Source organism: Globicephala melas, chromosome 10 (genome assembly GCF_963455315.2).
Source record: "Globicephala melas chromosome 10, mGloMel1.2, whole genome shotgun sequence".
Classification (NCBI taxonomy): Eukaryota; Metazoa; Chordata; class Mammalia; order Artiodactyla; family Delphinidae; genus Globicephala; species Globicephala melas.
Genome location: NC_083323.1, coordinates 49,762,323 through 49,782,520, shown reverse-complemented (window position 1 = coordinate 49,782,520; position 20,198 = coordinate 49,762,323). Strand labels below are relative to the sequence as shown.

The following is a 20,198-nucleotide window of genomic DNA, read 5'->3' as shown; positions in this document are numbered from 1 at the left end:
TCCTGTCTTTTTTTCCTCCATTGCATATCTCTCTTTAACAGATTCATCATATGGCCTGAATACAATATCCACCCATGTTATCAAGTAAGAACAGGGCAGAGAGCAGTTTCTTTTTAAAAGCACACTGCCCTACCAATACCTTTAAAATCTATTAAAGAATATCTCACCAAGCCCAGGAGAGCATTACAGTAATTGCTTCTCTTAGCCAGGTGAGAAAGAACATATCTGTCAACACAGAAGTGCAGAAGCAATGAACACCTCAACCCTCTACTGGGAAATTGCTTAAATTAAAGAAATAACAGGGATGCATCATGGTTATTGTATTTCTAGTATTTAGTCCCTCGCATGGCTGTAGAGTGCCCCAGTCATCCCCCCTCCCCCCTCCCCAGCACAACAGGGCCAGGTGCTAGTGTGTGCATGACTCAGGGTGTATTTGGGTGTTGGCATGTGTGGTGCATGTGGTTCTTTGGTCACATGTCTCAGAGGCTGAATGCAGAAATAGGGCTGGTGTGTGCACCGATGCAATTCACATGCAAGGCTACGTATGTCTTAAATCAATAATTTCTCAGGCATGAAAAACAGCTTTCTGGATTCTGTGCTGCCACAATGGAGCTGCCTTGTTCGTCCTCTTCCATGCCTGGGCTACTAAACAGAAAGTTTACGTTTACCAAGCCTTCAGTGCAAACAGCGGAGGCTGAGCTGGTGAATGAATCAGAAGGGTAAAAAGCCTCGTTAGTCACCAGCAAGATCTAGAGAGAGTCTAGAAGTCCAATCCATCAGCTCGCCCTCTTCCCAGTAATGTTACATGACCTTTATTGAGTGCAGTCTAGGTACACAAACCTGATGAGGGTTTTGAGAGGCCCAGAAGCTGAAAAGAGGGCTTGCAGCTCTGCAAATCTTAGTCAAGGTAAAATGCATTTCTCTCCTTCCTCCCCACCCCACCCCTAAAGCTCGGCTGTTTTAAGAGGGACCAAAGTCACTCTCAGAATTCTCAGAGAAAATCATATAGGCTGCTCTAGTTCCCATTTACACAGGGGAAGTCAGGTAAAAATGAAAAAAAAAATACCATGCAAAACACCTATCCTTCTGAAACTATTTCAAAAAATTACAGAGGAAGGAACACCTCCAAACTCATTCTATGAGGCCACCATCACCTTGATATCAAAACCAGACAGAGATAGTCCCCACAAAAGAAACTTACAGGTCAATCTCACTGATGAACAGAGACGCAAAAATCCTCAACGAAATTCTAAGAAACCGGATCCAACAATACACTAAAAGTATCATACACCATGATCAAGTGGGATTTAACCCAGGGAGGTAAGGATTCGTCAATAACCACAAATCAATCAATGTGATATGCCACATTAACAAAGTGAAGAATAAAAACCATATGATCATCTCAATCGATGCAGAAAAGGCTTTTGATAAAATTCAACACCCATTTATGATAAGATACCACGCAAGAAGAATAGCAGCAACAAACGCATAAAGATGTTAAAAAAAAAAAAAAAAAAAAAAGATGCTGCAGGAGACTTTGGAGGAGGGCAGTTTTTCACCTTGTCTGGTGGCTGAATTAAATCACAGATGATCTTAAAGGTCATCTGGTTCAAGACCTACCTCCATTTGATTTTATTTACAGTCACCATCCAGTCCTGTCTGAGGACCCCCAGTGTGAGAAACTAATCTTCTCAGAAAGCTACCTCTGTCTTCTTCAGACAGTTTAAATGAACACTAACTACATATATTAGGTACCTTAAAGGTACTGGGCCTGAGTTAGTATGCTGTGGCAGACAGATGCTAAGGTGGTCATTCATGATGCCTAACTTCTGACTATGAGGCCTTGTATTATCCCCTTTTTTTGAGTGTGGGTGTCACCTGTGACTTGTCTCTAACCAGGAGACTATGGCAAAGGTGATGGGATGTATGCGATGACATGTAAGTGATTATGCTCGTAAGACTGTAGCACCCATCTGGCTGGAGCCTTTCCTGCCCTTGTGCGTTTTGGAAAAGCAGGCAACTGGGTTAGGGTTGAAGGCCTCTGGCTGACAGCCTGACTGACCTTTGTGAGACCCTAAAAAAGAGAACCAGAGAAGCTATGCCTCGATAACTGACCCATAGAGACTGTGAGATCATGAATGTGTGTTGGTTTTAAGCTGTGAAATTTGCAGTAGTATTGACACACAGCAATAGATAGCTAATACAGATGCTTCATAGGCACTAACTTATTACTCTCTCATTTCACACAATAGGAAAACTGAAACAAGCATGAAACTTCAGCAACCAGCCAAAGTTCACATAGCAGTAGGTGGCAGGACCAGAATTCAAATAAGGGGCAGGCTAACTCCAGAGTCTGTGTTCCCAGCCAGTAAGGTAGGTTGCCTTTCTGTACTTCTTAGAAAGTGCCACTTTTAAGTTGCTTCCAGATCTGATTTCGTATAACTTACCCTTATAGCATGGGTGAAAAATCCAAATGCATGTACGAATCTGATACATTAAATGAATGAAGCAGGCCGTGTGTGACCTGATCAGTAGGGTGCGGACATGAAACAGAGTGAAGAGCGATGGGTACTGCCTCACGGTATTTGCTGGCCAAGTGCGTCTAGGCTGCCCTCAGTCAGCGGGATGATGTTGGCTGGTGACCTCTGACATACAAGTTCTTGTTATGCTTCTGAGATCACGGGGAACACATGGACCCCTTTTCCATATGACTGAAAATATTACATACCAGTAATCATTTTTGTTTCCAATCTTCTATTTTCTTCTACTTAAATGAATGGCGATACCCTCACGTTTTTGTTGTTCTCTCTTGCAGATGAGCTTCTTGACACATGGATAAATATTTACAAGTTTGTTGGCTCTGTGTAGTATCAGCTGGCAGGCATACCTCCTCCTCTTCTTCTCCATCTGCAGGGTTGGGTCTGGTATGTCCTCCAAGATGTGGTTATGCCAGGCGGCTCCAATCCACTAATATTCCTTGTTGTCATTATAGTATTTTTAAAAAACCACCCAGGTATTACACAAATACACTTTAGTGGAAGATTCAAATGATATAGAAGTATATGGATCAAAGCCTGAGGGCGCCCTTCCACACTCTCCCTCTTCTCCTCCTCTCATCTCAGAGGAAACCACTGTCAAAGTTTGTGCCCAACTTCCATTCTCTTTTCAGGCACTAACATTTAGCCAAAATTGGGTTAAACCACGCAATGCTAACTTGCTGTTTTCTTTTCTTTCTTTTTTTTAAGAAAAAATTTATTTATTTATTTTTGGCTGCATCGGGTCTTCGTTGCTGTGCGCGGGCTTTCTCTAGTTGCAGCGAGCGGGGGCTACTCTTCATTGCGGTGCATGGGCTTCTCATTGCAGTGGCTTCTCCTGTTGCAGAGCACGGGCTCTAGGCACGCGGGCTTCAGTAGTTGTGGCTTGCAGGCTCTAGAGCGCAGGCTCAGTAGCTGTGGTGCACGGGCTTAGCCGTTCCACGGCATGTGGGATCTTCCCGGACCAGGGCTCGAACCTGTGTCCCCGGCATTGGCAGGCGGACTCTCAACCACTGCACCACCAGGGAAGCCCCTAACTTGCTGCTTTCAACATGGCAATATGTCGTGGAGATCTTTTCATGATGTGCTCTATAGGTTTACCTCATACTTTTTAACAGTTTTACAATCTCTCTTAGAATGGCTGCACCCTAGTTTGTTTGACCATTCCTCAACTGATGGATACTTTAGGTTGTTTCCAATACTTCAATAATTAGCAAAGCTCCAATGAACATCTCTGTATATACCAATTTGTTGGCACACTTTATTCCCAGACCCGCCCACTTTCACGGTCAAACACACTTCGCCTGTCCAACTCCTGGACGACTAAAGGGATTCTCAGTCCCCACTTTTCAACAGTGAGGCACCAGAGTTGGGAGAGGTCCCTTTCTACCCCTGGAGTCACCCTCCTTCAAAGTCAGTGATGCTCTCCCTCAGAGGAAGTGAGTGATGGTGAAAGTGGTTGTTGGGGGCTACCTGCATTTTTTCAAAGCATTTCTTTACCAGATTGGGATGATTCTCAAAAATTACCACATCTTATAAGTAGGCAAGTATGGTTACATCTTTGTGCACAAGTGTGAGGATTACTGTAGAATATATTCTCACAAATGTTGGGAAAAGTGCATATATTTTTAAACACTCTGATTGATGCTACCAACGTGTCTTCCAAAAATTTTATATTCCTGCCTACAATATATGTTTCTATTTTCCTGTATCCTTGATAGCACTTGATATAATCAGCATTTTAAATATTTGCCATTTCATTTTTTTGCAAATTTCTAATATTTTCTTCCCTTTATTCCTTGTGCCTGGAGAGAAGAGGAGTCCTTGCCACCATAATGACTACCACCTTCATCTGGCCTCCTGGAAAGAATAGTTCTTGAATATGCTTTATTGAAATATGGACAACTTTTATCACGTGAGAACTATAGCTAACAGGAGATGATAAGGTCAACTAGAATAATTTTTCCAAGTTCTCTAGGCCAGAAGAAGAAGAACCTGGGGAAGAAGTCCACCTCTGAGAGAAGCTGGTGTCAAGTTACTTTTAGCATGGTGAAATGCTGAGTTACTCTATTCCAGTGGTGCATCTCCAGTAGCTTCCAAGGAGAATAACCTTAAACTAGAAAGGATAGAATTTAAGATTAAAGTAAGAGGAAACTTATGCCAAAGGTTAATAAGTAAAGTGGTATTAAAATAATCCCTTAGTTGTTTAAAATATATTTGAGTTTCCAGAGTCAGGTAAATTACCTCCCAGAGAATTAAAAGAATATGCAGATGTAATAACGAAACAAACATAAAAATGAAAGATATGCCTAAAGTCTGGGAATAAGTGAGCAACTAAATTTCTACAATCAGGGGCTCTGGAAATCCTAGATCTCTGGGATTGATGGCATGTACTGGCAAAATTTTAGAAAGGATTACTAGACCACTGAAGAATAAGGCATGCAAACCAACATTATACAGGTATACCCCATTTTGTTGTGGCTTGCTTTACGCTTTTTTACAAACTGAAGGTTTGTGGCAACCCTGCATCAAGTTTATCAACACCATTTTCCCAGTAGCTTTTGCTCACTTTGTGTCTCTGTGTCACATTTTGGTCATTCTCGAAATATTTCAAACTTTTTCATTATTACTATGTTTGTTGTGGTGATCTGTGATTAGTGATCTTTGATGTTACTATTGTCATTGTTTTGGGGCACCACGAACTGCACCCATATAAGATGGTGAACTTGACCGATAAACGTTTCATGTGTTCTGCTTCACTGATTGGCCCTTCCCCCATCTTTCTCCCTCTGTTTGGGCTTCCCTATTTCCTAAACACACAATAATACTGAAATTAGGCCAATTAATAACCCTACAATGGCCTCCAAGTGTTCAAGTGAAAGGAGTCACACATCTCTCACTTTAAATCAAAAGCTAGACATGATTAAGCTTAGTGAGGAAGACATCAAAAGCTGAGATAGGCCGAACGTTAGACCTCTTGTGCCAAACAAGAATGCAAAGGAAAAGTTCTTAAAGGAAATTAAAGGTGCTACTCCAGTGGACACACGAATGTGGTCTTCATAGAAGATCAAACCAACCACAACATTTCCTTAAGCCAAAGCCTAATCCAGAGCAAGGCCATAACTCTCTTCAATTACATGAAGATGAGAGAGGTAAGGAAGCTGCAGAAGAAAAGTCTGAAGCTAGTAGACATTGGTTCATGAGGTTTAAGAAGCCATTTCCATAACATAAAAGTTCAAGGTGAAGAAGCAAGTGCTGATGTAAAAGCTGCTGCAAGTTATCCAGAAGATCCAGCTAAGATAATTCATGAAGGTGGCTACACTAAACAACAGATTTTCAATGCAGATGAAACAGCCGTGTATTGGAAGAAGATGCCATCTAGGACTTTCATAGCTGGAGAGGAGAAGTCAATGCCTGGCTTCAGAGAGTCAAAGGACAGGCTGATTCTCTTGTCAGTCAGGAGCTAATGCAGTTGGTAACTTTAAGTTGAAGCCAATTCTCATTTGCTACTCCAAAAATCCTAGGGCCCTTAAGAATCAGGCTAAATCTACTCCGCCTATGCTCTATAAATGGAACAACAAAGCCTGGATGACAGCACATTTGTTGACCACATGGTTACTGAATATTTTAAGCCCACTGTTGAAACCTTCTGCTCAGAAAAAAATATTTCTTTTAAAATATGAGCACCTGGTCACCCAAGAGCTCTGATGGAGATCTACAATGAGATTAATGTTGTTTTCATGCCTGCTAACACAGCGTCCATTCTGTAGCCCACGGATCAAGGGGTAATTTTGACTTTCAAGTCTTATTATTTAATCTTATACATTTTGTAAGGCTATAGCTGCCACAGAGAGTGATTTCTTTGATGGATCCGGGCAAAGTAACTTGAAAACCTTCTGGAAAGAATTCACCATTCTTAGATGCCATGAAGAACATTCCTGATTCATGGGAAGAAGTCAAAATATCAACATTAATAGGAGTTTGGAAGACGTTGATTCCAACCCTCTTGGATGACTTTGAGGGGTTCAAGACTTTAGTGGAGGAAGTGACTACAGATGTGGTGGAAATGGCAAGAAAAATACAATTAGAAGTGGAGACTGAAGATGTGACTGAGTTGTTATAATCTCTGATACGACTTTCATGGATGAGGAGTTGTTTCTTGTGGATGAGCAAAGGAAGTGGTTTCTTGAGATGGATCTTTTCCTGACGAAGACACTGTGAAGACTGTTGAAATGATAACAAAAGATTTAGAATATTACATAAACTTAGTTGATAAAGCAGTGGCGGGGTATGAGAGGATTGACTCCAATTTTGAAAGAAGTTCTACTGTGGGTAAAATGTTATCAAACATCATTGCTCACTACAGAGAAATTGTTCATGAAGGGAAGAGCCAATCGATGCGGCAAATGTCATGGTTGTCTTATGTTAAGAAGGTGCCACAGCCACCCCACCCTTCAGCAGCCATCACCCTGATCAGTCAGCCGCCATCAGCACTGAGGCAAGACCCTCCATCAGCAAAAACATTACAACTCACTGAAGGTTTAGATGATGGTTAGCATTTTTTAGCAATAAAGTATTTCTAAATTAAGATACGTACATTGGTTTTGTTTAGACATAATGATATTGCACACTTAACAGACTACAGTATAGTGTACACATAACTTTTATATACAATGGGAAACCAAAAAGTTTGTGTGACTTGCTTTATTGTGATATTCGCTTCATTGTGGTGGTCTGGAACTGAACCTGTAGTATCTCCAAGGGATACCTATATATAAAGACAATATAATGTAAAAGCATATTTGAATATTTCAGTGGGATTTGAGAAAGATCTCTCATGATAACTTGTGGGCAGAACAGAGTACCATGAACTAAAAGCTGGTGGCTTTGAAGCTCACTGAGGATGATACCCAAAAGGCCGAAAGTCATTGTTGATGGGGGAGGATCAAGGTTTCTGGTGGTGGTGGTGGTGGTGGTGGTGGTGGTGGTGGTGCCGCAGAGCTCTGTCCTTGGTACTGACTGCTATGCTCAAGATTCTTTTCTTTTCTTTTCTTATCATTCTTTGTCGTTTTTTTTTTTTTTTTTTTTTGGTGGTACGCGGGCCTCTCACTGTTGTGGCCTCTCCCTGGAGCACAGGCTCCGGACGCACAGGCTCAGCGGCCATGGCTCATGGGCCCAGCTGCTCTGCGGCATGTGGGATCTTCCCGGACCGGGGCACGAACCCGTGTCCCCTGCATCGGCAGGCGGACTCTCAACCACTGCATCACCAGAGAAGCCCTCTTTTCTTATTATTTTTTAACATCTTTATTGAGTATAATTGCTTTACAATGGTGTTAGTTTCTGCTGCATAACAAAGTGAATCAGCTATACGTATACATATATCTTCATATCCCCTCCCTCTTGTGTCTCGCTCCCACCCTCCCTATCCCACCCCCCTAGGTGGTCACAAAGCACGGTACACTCAAAATTCTTAACATTGTTAGATGTTTGTCAAATTTATGGCTAATTCACTGCTAAGACAGTGGCAAATATATGTGATGTGCAGGAACAGAGACTATTTCCACTATGTTGGAAAGATGAGCTGAATCATTTGAGAGCTGGGAACAAGAGCTGAAAGATGAGGGGCTTTGGATTAAACTAATCTAAACTCAAATATCAGCTTTGTTGCTGGATGAACTTGCACAAGTTACTTAAGCCTCAGTGAGCCTTACTTTCTTCCTCCATAAAATTGAGATCATTAAATACCTCTTTTGAATAAATAAGACTGGTACACAATTGATGCTCAACAATTGTTAGTACCCCTCCTCCTCTCCTCTTCTCAAATCTTCCTAGTGGAATATAACAGAAATACATGTGTAGAACAAAGGGTACAGTGTTGGCCAGCATTATACGAAGTGCTACTGTTCAAGGCAGGAAGCCTAGCTCTTGAGGGATATCCATGAGAATAAGGCCTATTGACTGAAAGTTCAGTGTAAACAAACATCATTATTTCATTCAAAAATACAATCTTAATCTGCACTAATTGAGTAGAACACCCAGATCAGGGAAGGTACTGGTTTTCTTATACTCTGCGCTCTTTAGCTGGAGGAAGGATTCGGTTTTGGCTGCCACATGCAAGAGAGCATTGACAAAATGGAGAAAGGCCACCAGGGTGTGAAAAACATGTCACAGAAGGCCAGGCTGAAGGAAGGAACATGCTTTATCTGGTTAAACAACAATGACGGCTCAGGGAGGAGCTGATAGGTGCATTAAAGTACTCGAAAGACTTTGGGGAAGTTCAGAAGAATTAGAAGAGCCAACGGGTAGAGGTATAAGGTGGGAATCCTCAGCCTGTTAGCATAAGGAATACTTCCTAACACATACAGATTTTAAAAAGCAGGGGTTACCTTGTAAGATAGTAAGTTTCCTGTCTCTAAAAATATTGAAGCAGAAGAGGTTAGATGTGAAGTTTCCTATATTGAAAGAGGAAAACAGAAGGAAAGATGTGTGTGTGTGTGCGCGCGTGCGTACAGTGTTTGGAAGAGAAAGACCAGTAAGTGTACTACAAGGCATGCTTCATCATTCCATCTCAGTGTCTCGTAAGGTTTGGTGCATAACAGTGATCAGATCCTAAAGCAGGTGATGAGAGAAGTCTTTCATACAACAACCATGGACCGCACCCAGTTATGAACCCTGCTGGGCAAAGCTTGGTGGGAGAACTTTAAATAAAGAAACATTTTCTTGAATATAAAGGGACTGTAACCTTAAATTAGAGGTAAGTCTAGAACCCAGGAAAATAATTGCAGAGCGACTTGAAACAGGATGAGCTAACCTGCCAGAAGGTTTGATAAAAACACATGATACTGTGGGTGTTCATAAAAAGAAATGCTTATGAAAGTCAGAAGCTGTAGGAGAGCTCCATCGGGAGATGGAATATGATATGTGGGGACGACATGGGGCATCAGCATCAGATGTGTAAGTTCATTTCATCCCTTTTTGATCTGAAGAAGTCAGGTTTTTAAGAGAGAAGAGGCCTCTATTTAGTTAGGGATCTACAAGGCTGCAGGGTAACCCTTGGACGTTGCCCAAGGCAATCCACTCTCCCAGCCTTTGAAATGACACCTCCTCCTCACTCTACAACCCTTCCCCTCCTTCCTCTCTGTGATGACCTCACCTATTACTTCAAGAAGAAAACAGAGCAGTCAGAAGAGGACTCACGTATCTGCTTAGCGGGAAACCTACCATAATCTTCCTGCCCCTGTGCCTCTGGAGTCATCTGCCTGACCTCCTGCTGACACCTCCACTGCATGCTGGATGCCCCCCCTGGAGCCTCTTCAAAGGTTTTACTTTCGCTTTCATTCCCTTTCCCTCCTGCGTCAATTTCTCCCACTCCACTAGATCAACCACGGTCAGCACACAACACGCTGTATCCTCTCCTGTATTTAAAAAGGGAGTCTCCCCGAGACCACATGCCCCCTCCGGCTACTGTCCCATTTTTCTGCTCCTCTTGATAGAGTCTTTTGAAAAAACATTTTTTAAAAAATTTATTTATTTATTTTTGGCTGCGTTGGGTCTTCGCTGCTGCGCGCGGGCGAGCGGGGGCTACTCTTCGTTGCGGTGCGCGGGCCTCTCTCATTGCGGTGGCTTCTCTTGTTGCAGAGCACGGGCTCTAGGCACGCGGGCTTCAGCAGTTGTGGCTCACGGGCTCAGTAGTTGTGGCTCGCGGGCTCTGCAGTGTGGGCTTCAGTAGTTGTGGCGCATGGGCTTAGTTGCTCCGCGGCACGTGGGATCTTCCCGGACCGGGGCTTGAACCCATGTTCCCCTGCACTGGCAGGCAGATTCTTAGCCACTGCACCACCAGGGAAGTCCAAGTGTTTTGAAATTCTGAAAGAGTTGTGCACATTCTCTGCCTCTGTTTACTTAGGTCCTATTCTCACCTCAGCCCACTCAAAGCAGGCTTTTGCTCCCACCACTTGACTGACACTTCTCTAGTTAGGGTCCACTACAAACTCTCTTCTTACACAATCCTTTAGCCAATTCTCAGTCCTCGTCTTATTCATCTTACCATCAACACTTGGTTCAGTTTTTCTCTCCCTCCTTGGTCCCATGTGGTTCTTAACTTGGATTCCAGGGCACCACATTCTCCTGCTTCTCCTCCTACTGCCTCCGTTTCTTCAAGTCTTTTGCTGAAACTTCCTTCATGGCTGACCTCGGAAGGCTGGAAGCCCCAGGCTCAGACCTTGGACCCCATCTCCATCTATCTGCCCTACGAAGATGGTACCCCTCATCCCCAAGGGTGTAAATACAAACTGATTGCTCCAAAATTTATATCTCCACTGACCTTTCCTCTGAGTTCCCTACTTCCCCCTTCCACTGATCCATTTCTTCCCCAGGGTCTGTCTCAGTAAATGGCATCACTACTTACCCAGTTAAGAGCAAAGCCCTTGGACTCATCCCAGACTCCTCTCTTCCTCTCACATTCCACATCTAATTTGACCATTTTTACTACCTCTACCTCCATCATCCTAGTCCAAGACACCATCATTTCTTGAGTGAAATAGTACAATGGCAACTGATCTCCCTGTCTCTGCTCCTGTCTCCTTAAAGTCTATTTTCCATATAGACGCTAGAGAGATTTAAAAAGAAATGCATCAGTACCTCAACTGTTCAATCCTTGCAATGGTTTCTTGTCACACCAAGAATAAAACTGAAGCTCTTACCTTGGCTACAAGTTCTACAGAACCTACCTTTGTCTCTCCCTCTCTCCAACCTCATCTGTTGCCACTCTCAGCATTGCTTCATCCTTTCTGGCCATGCTGGCCTTCTCTCAGTTTCTTTAACAAGCCAAGCTTGTTCTGACCTCAGGGCCTTTGTACTGGCTGTTCTTTTTGGCCTAGAATCCTCTTTCCCCAGACCCTTATGGGTTCACCCCTCATTTTAGGCTCACTCAGTTGTTACTGCCTGACTGAGGCTATCCTTGACTTTCTTTTCAAACACAGAGTCCAGGTCTTTCTGCCCACCACTCTCTACACCTTATACTAGTTTATTTCACTTTATTGCACTTAGCACAGCCTGACCTTATGTTAGGCAGTCAGTGCTTGTTGAATTCCAAGTCTCTCCACTAGCATGCCAACTCCAGGAGGACAGAGGCTTGTAGGATACTGCTAGCTTCTGGAACACTACTAGGCACATATAAAAAATGAGTGAGGATCATTTTAGTTATAATGGCCTTCGGGAGCAAGTAAGGGATTGGCTGGAGGAAAAATAAAGGCCGTGCGGTGAAATAAATATGCAAGGGTGAAGTGCAGGGAATCAATGTGCAAGCAGTTTACGTTTACATGCAGAAGGCAGGGCGGCACCAGGGGCGTAATCAAACTCCTAAGGAGAAAAAGACTTTCCAGGTGCTATAAAGTTTCCCCCCACTGCCCCCCGGTTCTGAAGCAGAAATCTTCCTAACATGCGTTTACCATCTAGCTCAGTAAGAGTCCTTAGAAATGTACAAGAATGTTTACTATTAAGAGAATTGAAAATGTATACACTGAGCACATTGCCCAGAGTCAGTCTGTACTCATTGAATCGGATATTGGGAGATCTATGTGAACTGATGTTAGAAATCTATCTGCCAGGTGAAATGCTCTGCCACAGAGCAAAGTGACTCATTTTACTCATTCAGTGTTATCTGAAGACTCTGTATTATTCTAAGGTTTTAGAAGCGAAACACAAAGCAGAGAGTTATGGGGTTACCTGTTCAAGAACAAGTATTTAAAAGCCTGCTTCGGCAATTTCAGGTTTTTTCCTTGAAAATTACAAATGTATAGAACAGATGACAGCACAGCCTAAAGCAAACTAGCAGCCTGCTTCCTCAGTTTCTGCTAGCCCTCAGTTACTTAAATAATGGCATGACCCCTATGAGCGCAGCCTCTACTCACTGACCCACCTGTAATCAAGGGCACAGTCAGTGATGACTGAGATAGATTCTGCAACTTGGACAGACAGAGGCCACCCACACAGGCTCCTGCCCACCTTACATTTTCTTACATTACTTCAGAGCAGAGGCTCCATTGGCCACTAGGAGGCAGTCTTTACACCTCATTCTCATTAAGAATTCTCACCACCTTCTCCTTTCACTCACTGCTCAGGACTCTGGTAGAAATTCATTGTTACCTAAATGCATTTCAGATAAAATTTTATTTTGTCCACTACTTTCTAGCCCTATGACCTTGGCATGTTACTTTAGCTCTCCGAACTTGTTCCCTCAACTGTTACAGGGAAATGAACAAAACTTAGTTCCTGCAGGTGTTGTGGAAGAAACGCAACATTATTTATCAAAATGGTTAGGCCAATACTTGGAACACAGCATGAAATGAATGACAACCAGTATTTTTATAATTTATCTATGGCTTCCCTCACTCTCTCTTTCTAGATTAGGTTACTCTTGTGATCACTGCATTCTTGTTATTTCTTAGGCTTTGGGTTAATATTGTTCTCTCTCCTTGCTATCAGCATTTCTTTCCATTTTATAGCAAAAGCTCCAAATGCCTTCCACTCCCGTCCAAACGCCCCATTTCTGCACTATAAATCAACGACTACTCGTCAATATACTGACAAACTGAAGTTCTCAAAGGCATTTCTTTGGAGAAGAATCTCACTCCAAGCCAGTGTTTCCCAAAGTATAGTGTATGTAAACATTGATGGATATATTTGAGGGAACACATAAAACTTAAAAAAAAAATTTTCAGTTATAATTTTTAAAAACTTATGTTAGAAAAATATAATTAGCATATCAAATTCAAGATCATAAAGCTTAGGATAAAGATAAGGAAAAAAGTGAATCAATTTAAATTTACTTAAAATCATATTAATTATAGTCAAGGTGGAACAAACATATATAACAAACATTATGAAGATGACACGACTGAAATTGGGGGGCTGTTCTAAGTCATGTCAGCCCTAATAAGAAAGGAGTATTAATGAGCTCAACTGCTCTATGCTACATTAAACTGTGTAGGATGGTTCTTTTCTTTCCCTAGTGCCAATCAATCCATACAACTCTTTTATTATTATTTTTTTTTACAGAGCAACTATTTTAAAAAAATTTTACTGGAGTATAGTTGATTTACAATGTTGTGTTAGTTTCAGGTGTATAGCATAGTGATTCAGTTATACCCATACATATATTCATTCTTTTTCAGATTCTTTTCCCATATAGGTTATTACAGAATATTAAGTACAGTTCCCTGTGCTACACAGAAGGTCCTTGTTGGTTATCTATTTTATCCATACAGCTTGCACCCAGCCAAATTCTCTAAAGTCACTTAATTAAAACACCCTGAACTGAAGGTCTCCCTAACCTGGGGAGCGGGAGAATTCATTTATCTTCAGTGCCAAAGTAGTAGACAGAAAAGACTTTCTCCTGTGGCTCTTGTGCACGTCTCCTTGAGCCTCCTCGTGAAATGTTTCCAGACACTGGGAAGCTGTGCTGGCCGTCGTCAGAGTCATTCTTATGACTTCGTGTACCCAGAGCACGACATTGACCAAATGCCACCACTCCTGGAACACAGCGGGGCTCAGGGAATATCCAAGCACAGCACTAATTCATTACAAATAATTTCCCCTAAACTGCATGCTGAAAGAACTATTGTTTAAAAATCATTTGCTGCCTATGTACCACTTCATTATATTCCACCCGTGTCTACGAAGGCAGGAGAGAGGTTCAAACATAATAGACTGTCATTTGTCTGAATCGCTAATGAAAGCTGCAGCACTGAACACACAAATCAAGCTGCTCGTTTTGCCCAGCGCTATTTGAGAACTCAGGGTGTACCACAGAGCAAAGTGGATCAGCTCTCCGGGGGAAATCCTTCATGCGTACCTGCCATAAGAAGTAATAAGTTCTGCTTTGCATCACTCTATTTACAGACTCCAGCTATTGTTGCATATTTTTTGTGGCCTTTTTTCTATAGCAGCACACGTTCTCGAATGAATCACTCTCATCCTGTCGATTGTATTGTTAAATTGTGCTCAGACTTTCTCTTTAGGTGTTAGAGGATCGCACAGACATTTTCTGTTCAAACAGGAACAAATGAGACTTGGGGGAGAGACCTCTGGCCTTTGAAATTCTCTACGTAACTGACAGAACTGTAAGACATTTAAAGTGTACAATGTGACGATTTGATACACGTAGGCATTGTGCAGCCCCGTGCTTTGTATGACATGACATACTTGCTTGAGTCAACTGAGTTTGGTTTCCCATCTGTGAGACCCGCCCATTTCTTGGAGCAGCTCAATGGTGGAACTAAACAGAGGAAGGAGAACCAGGCCCGAAAATCAGAGGAAATGCCCTTCATCCACCTGAAGAGTGTTAGAGCTATAAAATCCTATTGTAAATGTCACACTATATATCTACTATAATCATGAAAATTTAGACCAATGAAGTGTCAAATTGTGTGTTAACAAAGAGGAAAATGCTGAACAGGGAGGGCAGAACCTTCAAAATTCCTGTCCTTCCCCCTTAAATCAAGGTTGCCAGCTTCTCTGTGATACCAAGGGCACTGTATTATTTTCCACACTTTGACTTTTCAGTAGGTGTCAATGCTTCCTCCATGTATTCTAAACAGCGTGAGTGTATACATCTTGGGCTAATGGGCATTTCAGACTCTCAGCTCCATATCTGTACACCCTCTGCAAATACTCAAATGTGAGAAGCAAGAAAGACATATCATCTTCATTTCATTATGACCAAATTGATAAATGTCTTTTCTCATATTCTAGGAGGAAAAAAAATTCCCACACAAACTTCTGAGGGCTCATTTTGGCTACAGAGTTAAGATAATTTTCCTGGGGCACCAAAGTTTGGAAATGACAATGGGTGTGAACACTTGACATCTTCCTGCTTTTGTGAATTGCCCAGAATTCTTTGTCAAAACTAGCATAAACAAAGAAAGCTATCCTACCTGGAAAAAGTATGTGAATCAAATAAATAATACACTAACTCTAGGCCTTCAGGTCTAGTATAGTATCCTGTCTTTTCCGTTCATGAACATTAGACAGACATGATTAAATGCCTCATCTCTAAGTGGCTAAAGCCACAAATTATTGTAAAATGTGCTAATCCAAGAATCATACAGATATCCTGTAATAATCTGGACAAACCCTCAGGTGGTCAAACTCTGATTCACCAGTAATCTCTCAAATAAAGGAAGATCAGACCAACAGATTCTTTTTAATAATCATAGATGCGTAGTAGAATCTGTTAGTTCAAAATAGCTTTGTACTTGGAATTCATCAAAAATGAGCTCAAAAAATGAGCGGAAGTGAGACTGAAATATGCCTCCTTAATAGTTTTAAACAGAATGTTAAGTCTTTAAATTTAAACTTCAGTGTCATAGATAGTCGTGTCATTTCTTTTTTACTAGCATGGTTATTAAAAATTTTACAAAACCTTATGAAAGACTAAAAAACCTTTTTTTTTTACACATTATGCCATAAGAGACACGATTAAAATGACGTTTCCAAATAACAAGAAAAATGCATTTCCCCTTTATCCAAATCAAATGCATTTGGCTCCTAAGAGATGTTTAATCCATTCCCTTTTTTGAGAAGAGACAGGAGTGGGCCGAAAGGATTTACAGTTAGAATTGTCATTTCATGAAGGACACATATTTGACTTGTGATTATAAAATAACTGCTATAGCAGTCTTGAGTTTAGACAGTGGTAGTAGATTTTGATATGAATGAAAAGCAAATTATATTTTTGTTAACATTCAGGGTCACTTCTCTGGGTCAGAATTATTAAAAGTTACGCTTTGTTATGCCATGGAAATAGTGGAACCCATGTTAAGAAACCTTATCTATGTATATGTGTACAAATATTTATTCCAGGAAGCATCAGGTCTCTATAGAATTAGTTTCAAAGAACAGCTTAAGCTTTCATAAAAACATGTATAGAGAGCTTTAAAATGCCTTCCACTACCTTATACTCTTCCTCCCTTACACCTCCCCCCCTTCCATCAGAGAAAGTGTTCACATGAACGATCCAATTCAATCACCATCATTGGATCGGTGGGGAGAGATGTGAGGAAAAGCCATAGCTCCTTTAAAATTCCAGCTTCTGGGTGTTTGCTTACTGCCCAGGAATTGGGGCACCAAAATCTGCCCTGAGAAGTGCCTTTGCACTGAGAAGATCCAGGGGCCAGTAGAGGAGCCACGCTTTCCTTTACGCCTTTTTCAGTTCCTTGGTGCCTTTTTTCTTTAGACACATCTTTCCTTGCTACCAGGGTGGTGATAATACTTTTGAGGGAAGTGAGGTTGGGAGGTAAGCACAGGAGAAAGAAAAACAGGCTGTAGGGCTTCCCTGGTGGTGCAGTGGTTGGGAGTCCGCCTGCCGATGCAGGGGACGCGGGTTCGTGCCCCGTTCTGGGAAGATCCCACATGCCGCGTAGCAGCTAGGCCTGTGAGCCATGGCCGCTGAGCCTGCACGTCCGGAGCCTGTGCTCCGCAGTGGGAGAGGCCACAACAGTGAGAGGCCCGTGTACCGCTAAAAAAAAAAAAAAAAAAAAAACAGGCTGTAAACTTTGATTTTGCTCTTTTAGCTCCCCGGGGTCCACCTTCATTCCTCGGGAGGACACTTTGGGATTTTTCAGCCGAAGCTCCAGCAAATAATAAAGAGTGTGCATTTTCCAGGTCTCTGCGCATTTTCCTCTCTCTCTCTCTGACTTCACAGGGATAAAGGTTGCCATGGTAGGTGACTGGTTAAGATTTCTGGATGCTGGATTTAGATCTCCCTTTGACTTAAGTATTTGGCCAAAGATCAGGGGAGAGTCCCTTTTTTTTTTTTTTGCCAGAACAAGAATTAATGGGGATTTTTAGGTAAGACAGTAAAGGTTCAGTACTCCAAGTGTCAGAACTCAGTCAGGACGCAGTTTCCAAGAAGTTCCCTAATTTACTGTTATTTCTTAAGATATAACAGTAAGTCCTCATCAGTTATTAATCGCTTTGGTTTCTTAGCCTTCCGGCTGGTGAACTCTTTTTTTCTCTTGGGCTGTTCTAAATAATTAAGAAGATTTTGAGGACGCCCAACCCTTCTGGCTGCTGCCTTCTAAGAGAGAACAAAAGGGTGTTTGTTCATGTTCAAACTCCAGGAGAATAACCCCTGAAGCCTACAGAAAAGGTTCCTGATTCCAGTGACTTAAAAACTGACCTGAGGAAGAACAAAAGGAAAAAGTCTATTACGAAGAATCACTGTATGTCATGAACTAAGGATTATAATTAACAACTTCTCTGTACCTAATATGTAATGTTAAAAACTACTTATGGACTTTAAGGAAAAGCCTGGCCCATAAACCTGTGTTATAATTTAGTATGTAACACTAGAAAACCCATGAAAGGAAAACATGAGACTAGTCGGTGCTTTTCTTTAGTACCACATAAAGTGGTAAGGACAGTGGGAAGTCTCTTCAACGCTTCCCAGCAGAGTACTGAGCACCAGCTAATTAGAGAGGCCAAGAAGGAATTGATGGATAACTGGCATTCTCGAGCTTCAAACTTTGGGTACTTCCTTATTGCTGACAAGGAGAAAGCAGAGAGCACAGCACAGAGCTGATCGCAGTAGTTTTTCTAAACGTGATCGGCACTAAGAATGACGTTTTATAGGATGGAATAGAAGAAATCTCAGCACTGGGTGATGCCATCTAATTACAAATTGCAAGTTACTTTAGAATCTTCAAAGCACACAAACAAGGATAAGTAACATTCACAACATGCCTCTTTCTAAGCCAGGTACTTTCACTATGAGTCTAAGCCTTCAGAATAAGAATAAAAATAACCACATGTAGTTCTTATAAAAATAAATAATAATCACGAACAGGGCAGAAACTGGACTCATCTCGCTCTTTACGCAAATGGAAAATTCCCCTTTCACTGACAGATTTGCCAAACCATTCAATTTAACGTTGGAAACACTGCTTTGTTTCTCCTGGATTGTTAAACTACTGTACTCTAGAATCCTGTCACTAAGCTTTAGCTGTACTCAATTTACTTGTATATAATAGAGAAAGACGTTAATTTTGATAAATTTCTAAATGTATTAATGCTTTTAATCCTTCTCTTAAGTATAGCTGCTACCATAAGAGGTTTTCCACAAATTACCGAGTTCAGATAAAGTTTGAATAATATTTTGAATCTCCTTCCTCCTTTAATTTTAGAATGTTTATGTCATTCTCAAATTCAAAAGTTTCAAGATATGGAAGTTTGGGATAAAGACATTTTAAGATATTTCTGAAAAATCTTTTGTTGAAAAAAGTAGGTATCGTTTATGGTACTACAAGGAACCTAATCACAGCTTCCTAAGGAAACAAAAGTCCCAGAATTCTACAAGAGTTGTTCGATGGAAGTAAATCCAAGTTCAACGAAACAAGAAGAGAAGAGTAATTTGTTATTCAGCATATATATGATCTGCCACAGCAATTCTGAACCATTTGTTATGCCCGGTTTGTCTCAGTAAAGGGATAGATGCTGCTGTGAGAATCATACCCTGAAATCAGAGGTGAAAGTAAGTCAATGAGTGAGAGCTGATATAAATTCAAGTCATTTTACAAAGGATTTGCACACAAGATGAATTTTCACAAGTCTGCAAGCTTTTCCAGAGTCTAGCTTTCATGAACGTTGTTTGAACAAGTTGTGTAGAATGCAGTCTCCACCCTATGAAATAGCATTTTTTTTTTTTTTACCAAGTTGGAACTATTTAGGATCACCAAATAACAGGGTTCAAAAGGAAAACAGCTGAAAAATCCAGCAGTCTGGTCTAACCTGGGATGCTCTGTCTCCTCACAGCCAATGCTCCATCAGGCGGTTTTGTCTGGCTGGCGGATTTAGTGTAGGGACTCTCATCTGCAAAGGTACAATGAAGGGTTTGGTTAATTTCCATCCAGTTTCTAATGTAGTGAAGATTTTCCAATGGACTGCAATCCTTCTGCCAGAGAGAGGTGATATGATACAACAGAAAGAGTCTGTAGACCTGGGTCCTAACCTTGGGTTAGCCATAGGACAAGGTCAAGTCATTTAAAATGCTCTGAACATCAGTTTCCTCTCCTATGAAAGAGGGATATACTTTTTCATCCACCTCTTAGGATTGCCAGGATCAAGCTATAATGCACATGAAGGCATAGAATGGTAAGAAGTTTGTAAATCCAGTACACAGATTATTCGCCTGTCACCTATATTCATTGATAAATAAGCATCAGTGACTGTCAGTAATCAGAAGACAAAGAAGGAATAAAACGGCTCAATGGGCACTAAGAATAAACAGGTAGAAGAACAAAGGAAATGAAATGTTATATTTCAGAGAAGCAGATGACAGAGTATTAGTATTGCAGGGAGTAAAGACACAGAATTAGTGGGTTCCTCTTGGAAGTAGGAACTGGCATCCAGTGGAAAATAAAGGGACAGGGACATTCAGAGTAAGACCAGAGAAGCTAGGTTAAGAACAGGGAAGGAAGGATGGTTTGGGGAAAGAAGACATATATTGCAATGAGCTGATGTGCCCTCTTTTAGAAAGAGATGGAAATAACTTGCAGAACCAGAAAAAGAGCAACTGAAGAGACCGGAGGACTAAAGCCTAGTATACCTGTGACAGGCACGAAGCTGAATGAGCAAAACACCAGGTGACAAAATCATACAAGTGATGGA

At 41.5% G+C, this 20,198-nt stretch overlaps 1 protein-coding gene across 8 annotated transcripts in view; it reads right to left on the bottom strand.

Moving 5' to 3' along the window:
- Positions 1–20,198, bottom strand: part of GRIP1 (glutamate receptor interacting protein 1) — a 697,619-nt gene that overhangs the window by 190,566 nt on the left and 486,855 nt on the right. For 6 of the 8 annotated variants that reach the window (XM_060306085.1, XM_030866357.2, XM_060306090.1 and 3 more), the window contains exon 2: positions 19,320–19,400. The exons of the other annotated variants lie outside the window; for them this stretch is intronic. In XM_060306085.1, the coding sequence (XP_060162068.1) occupies positions 19,320–19,400 (81 nt within the window). The remainder of the gene's footprint in view (positions 1–19,319; positions 19,401–20,198) is intronic. 8 annotated transcript variants of the gene reach the window in all.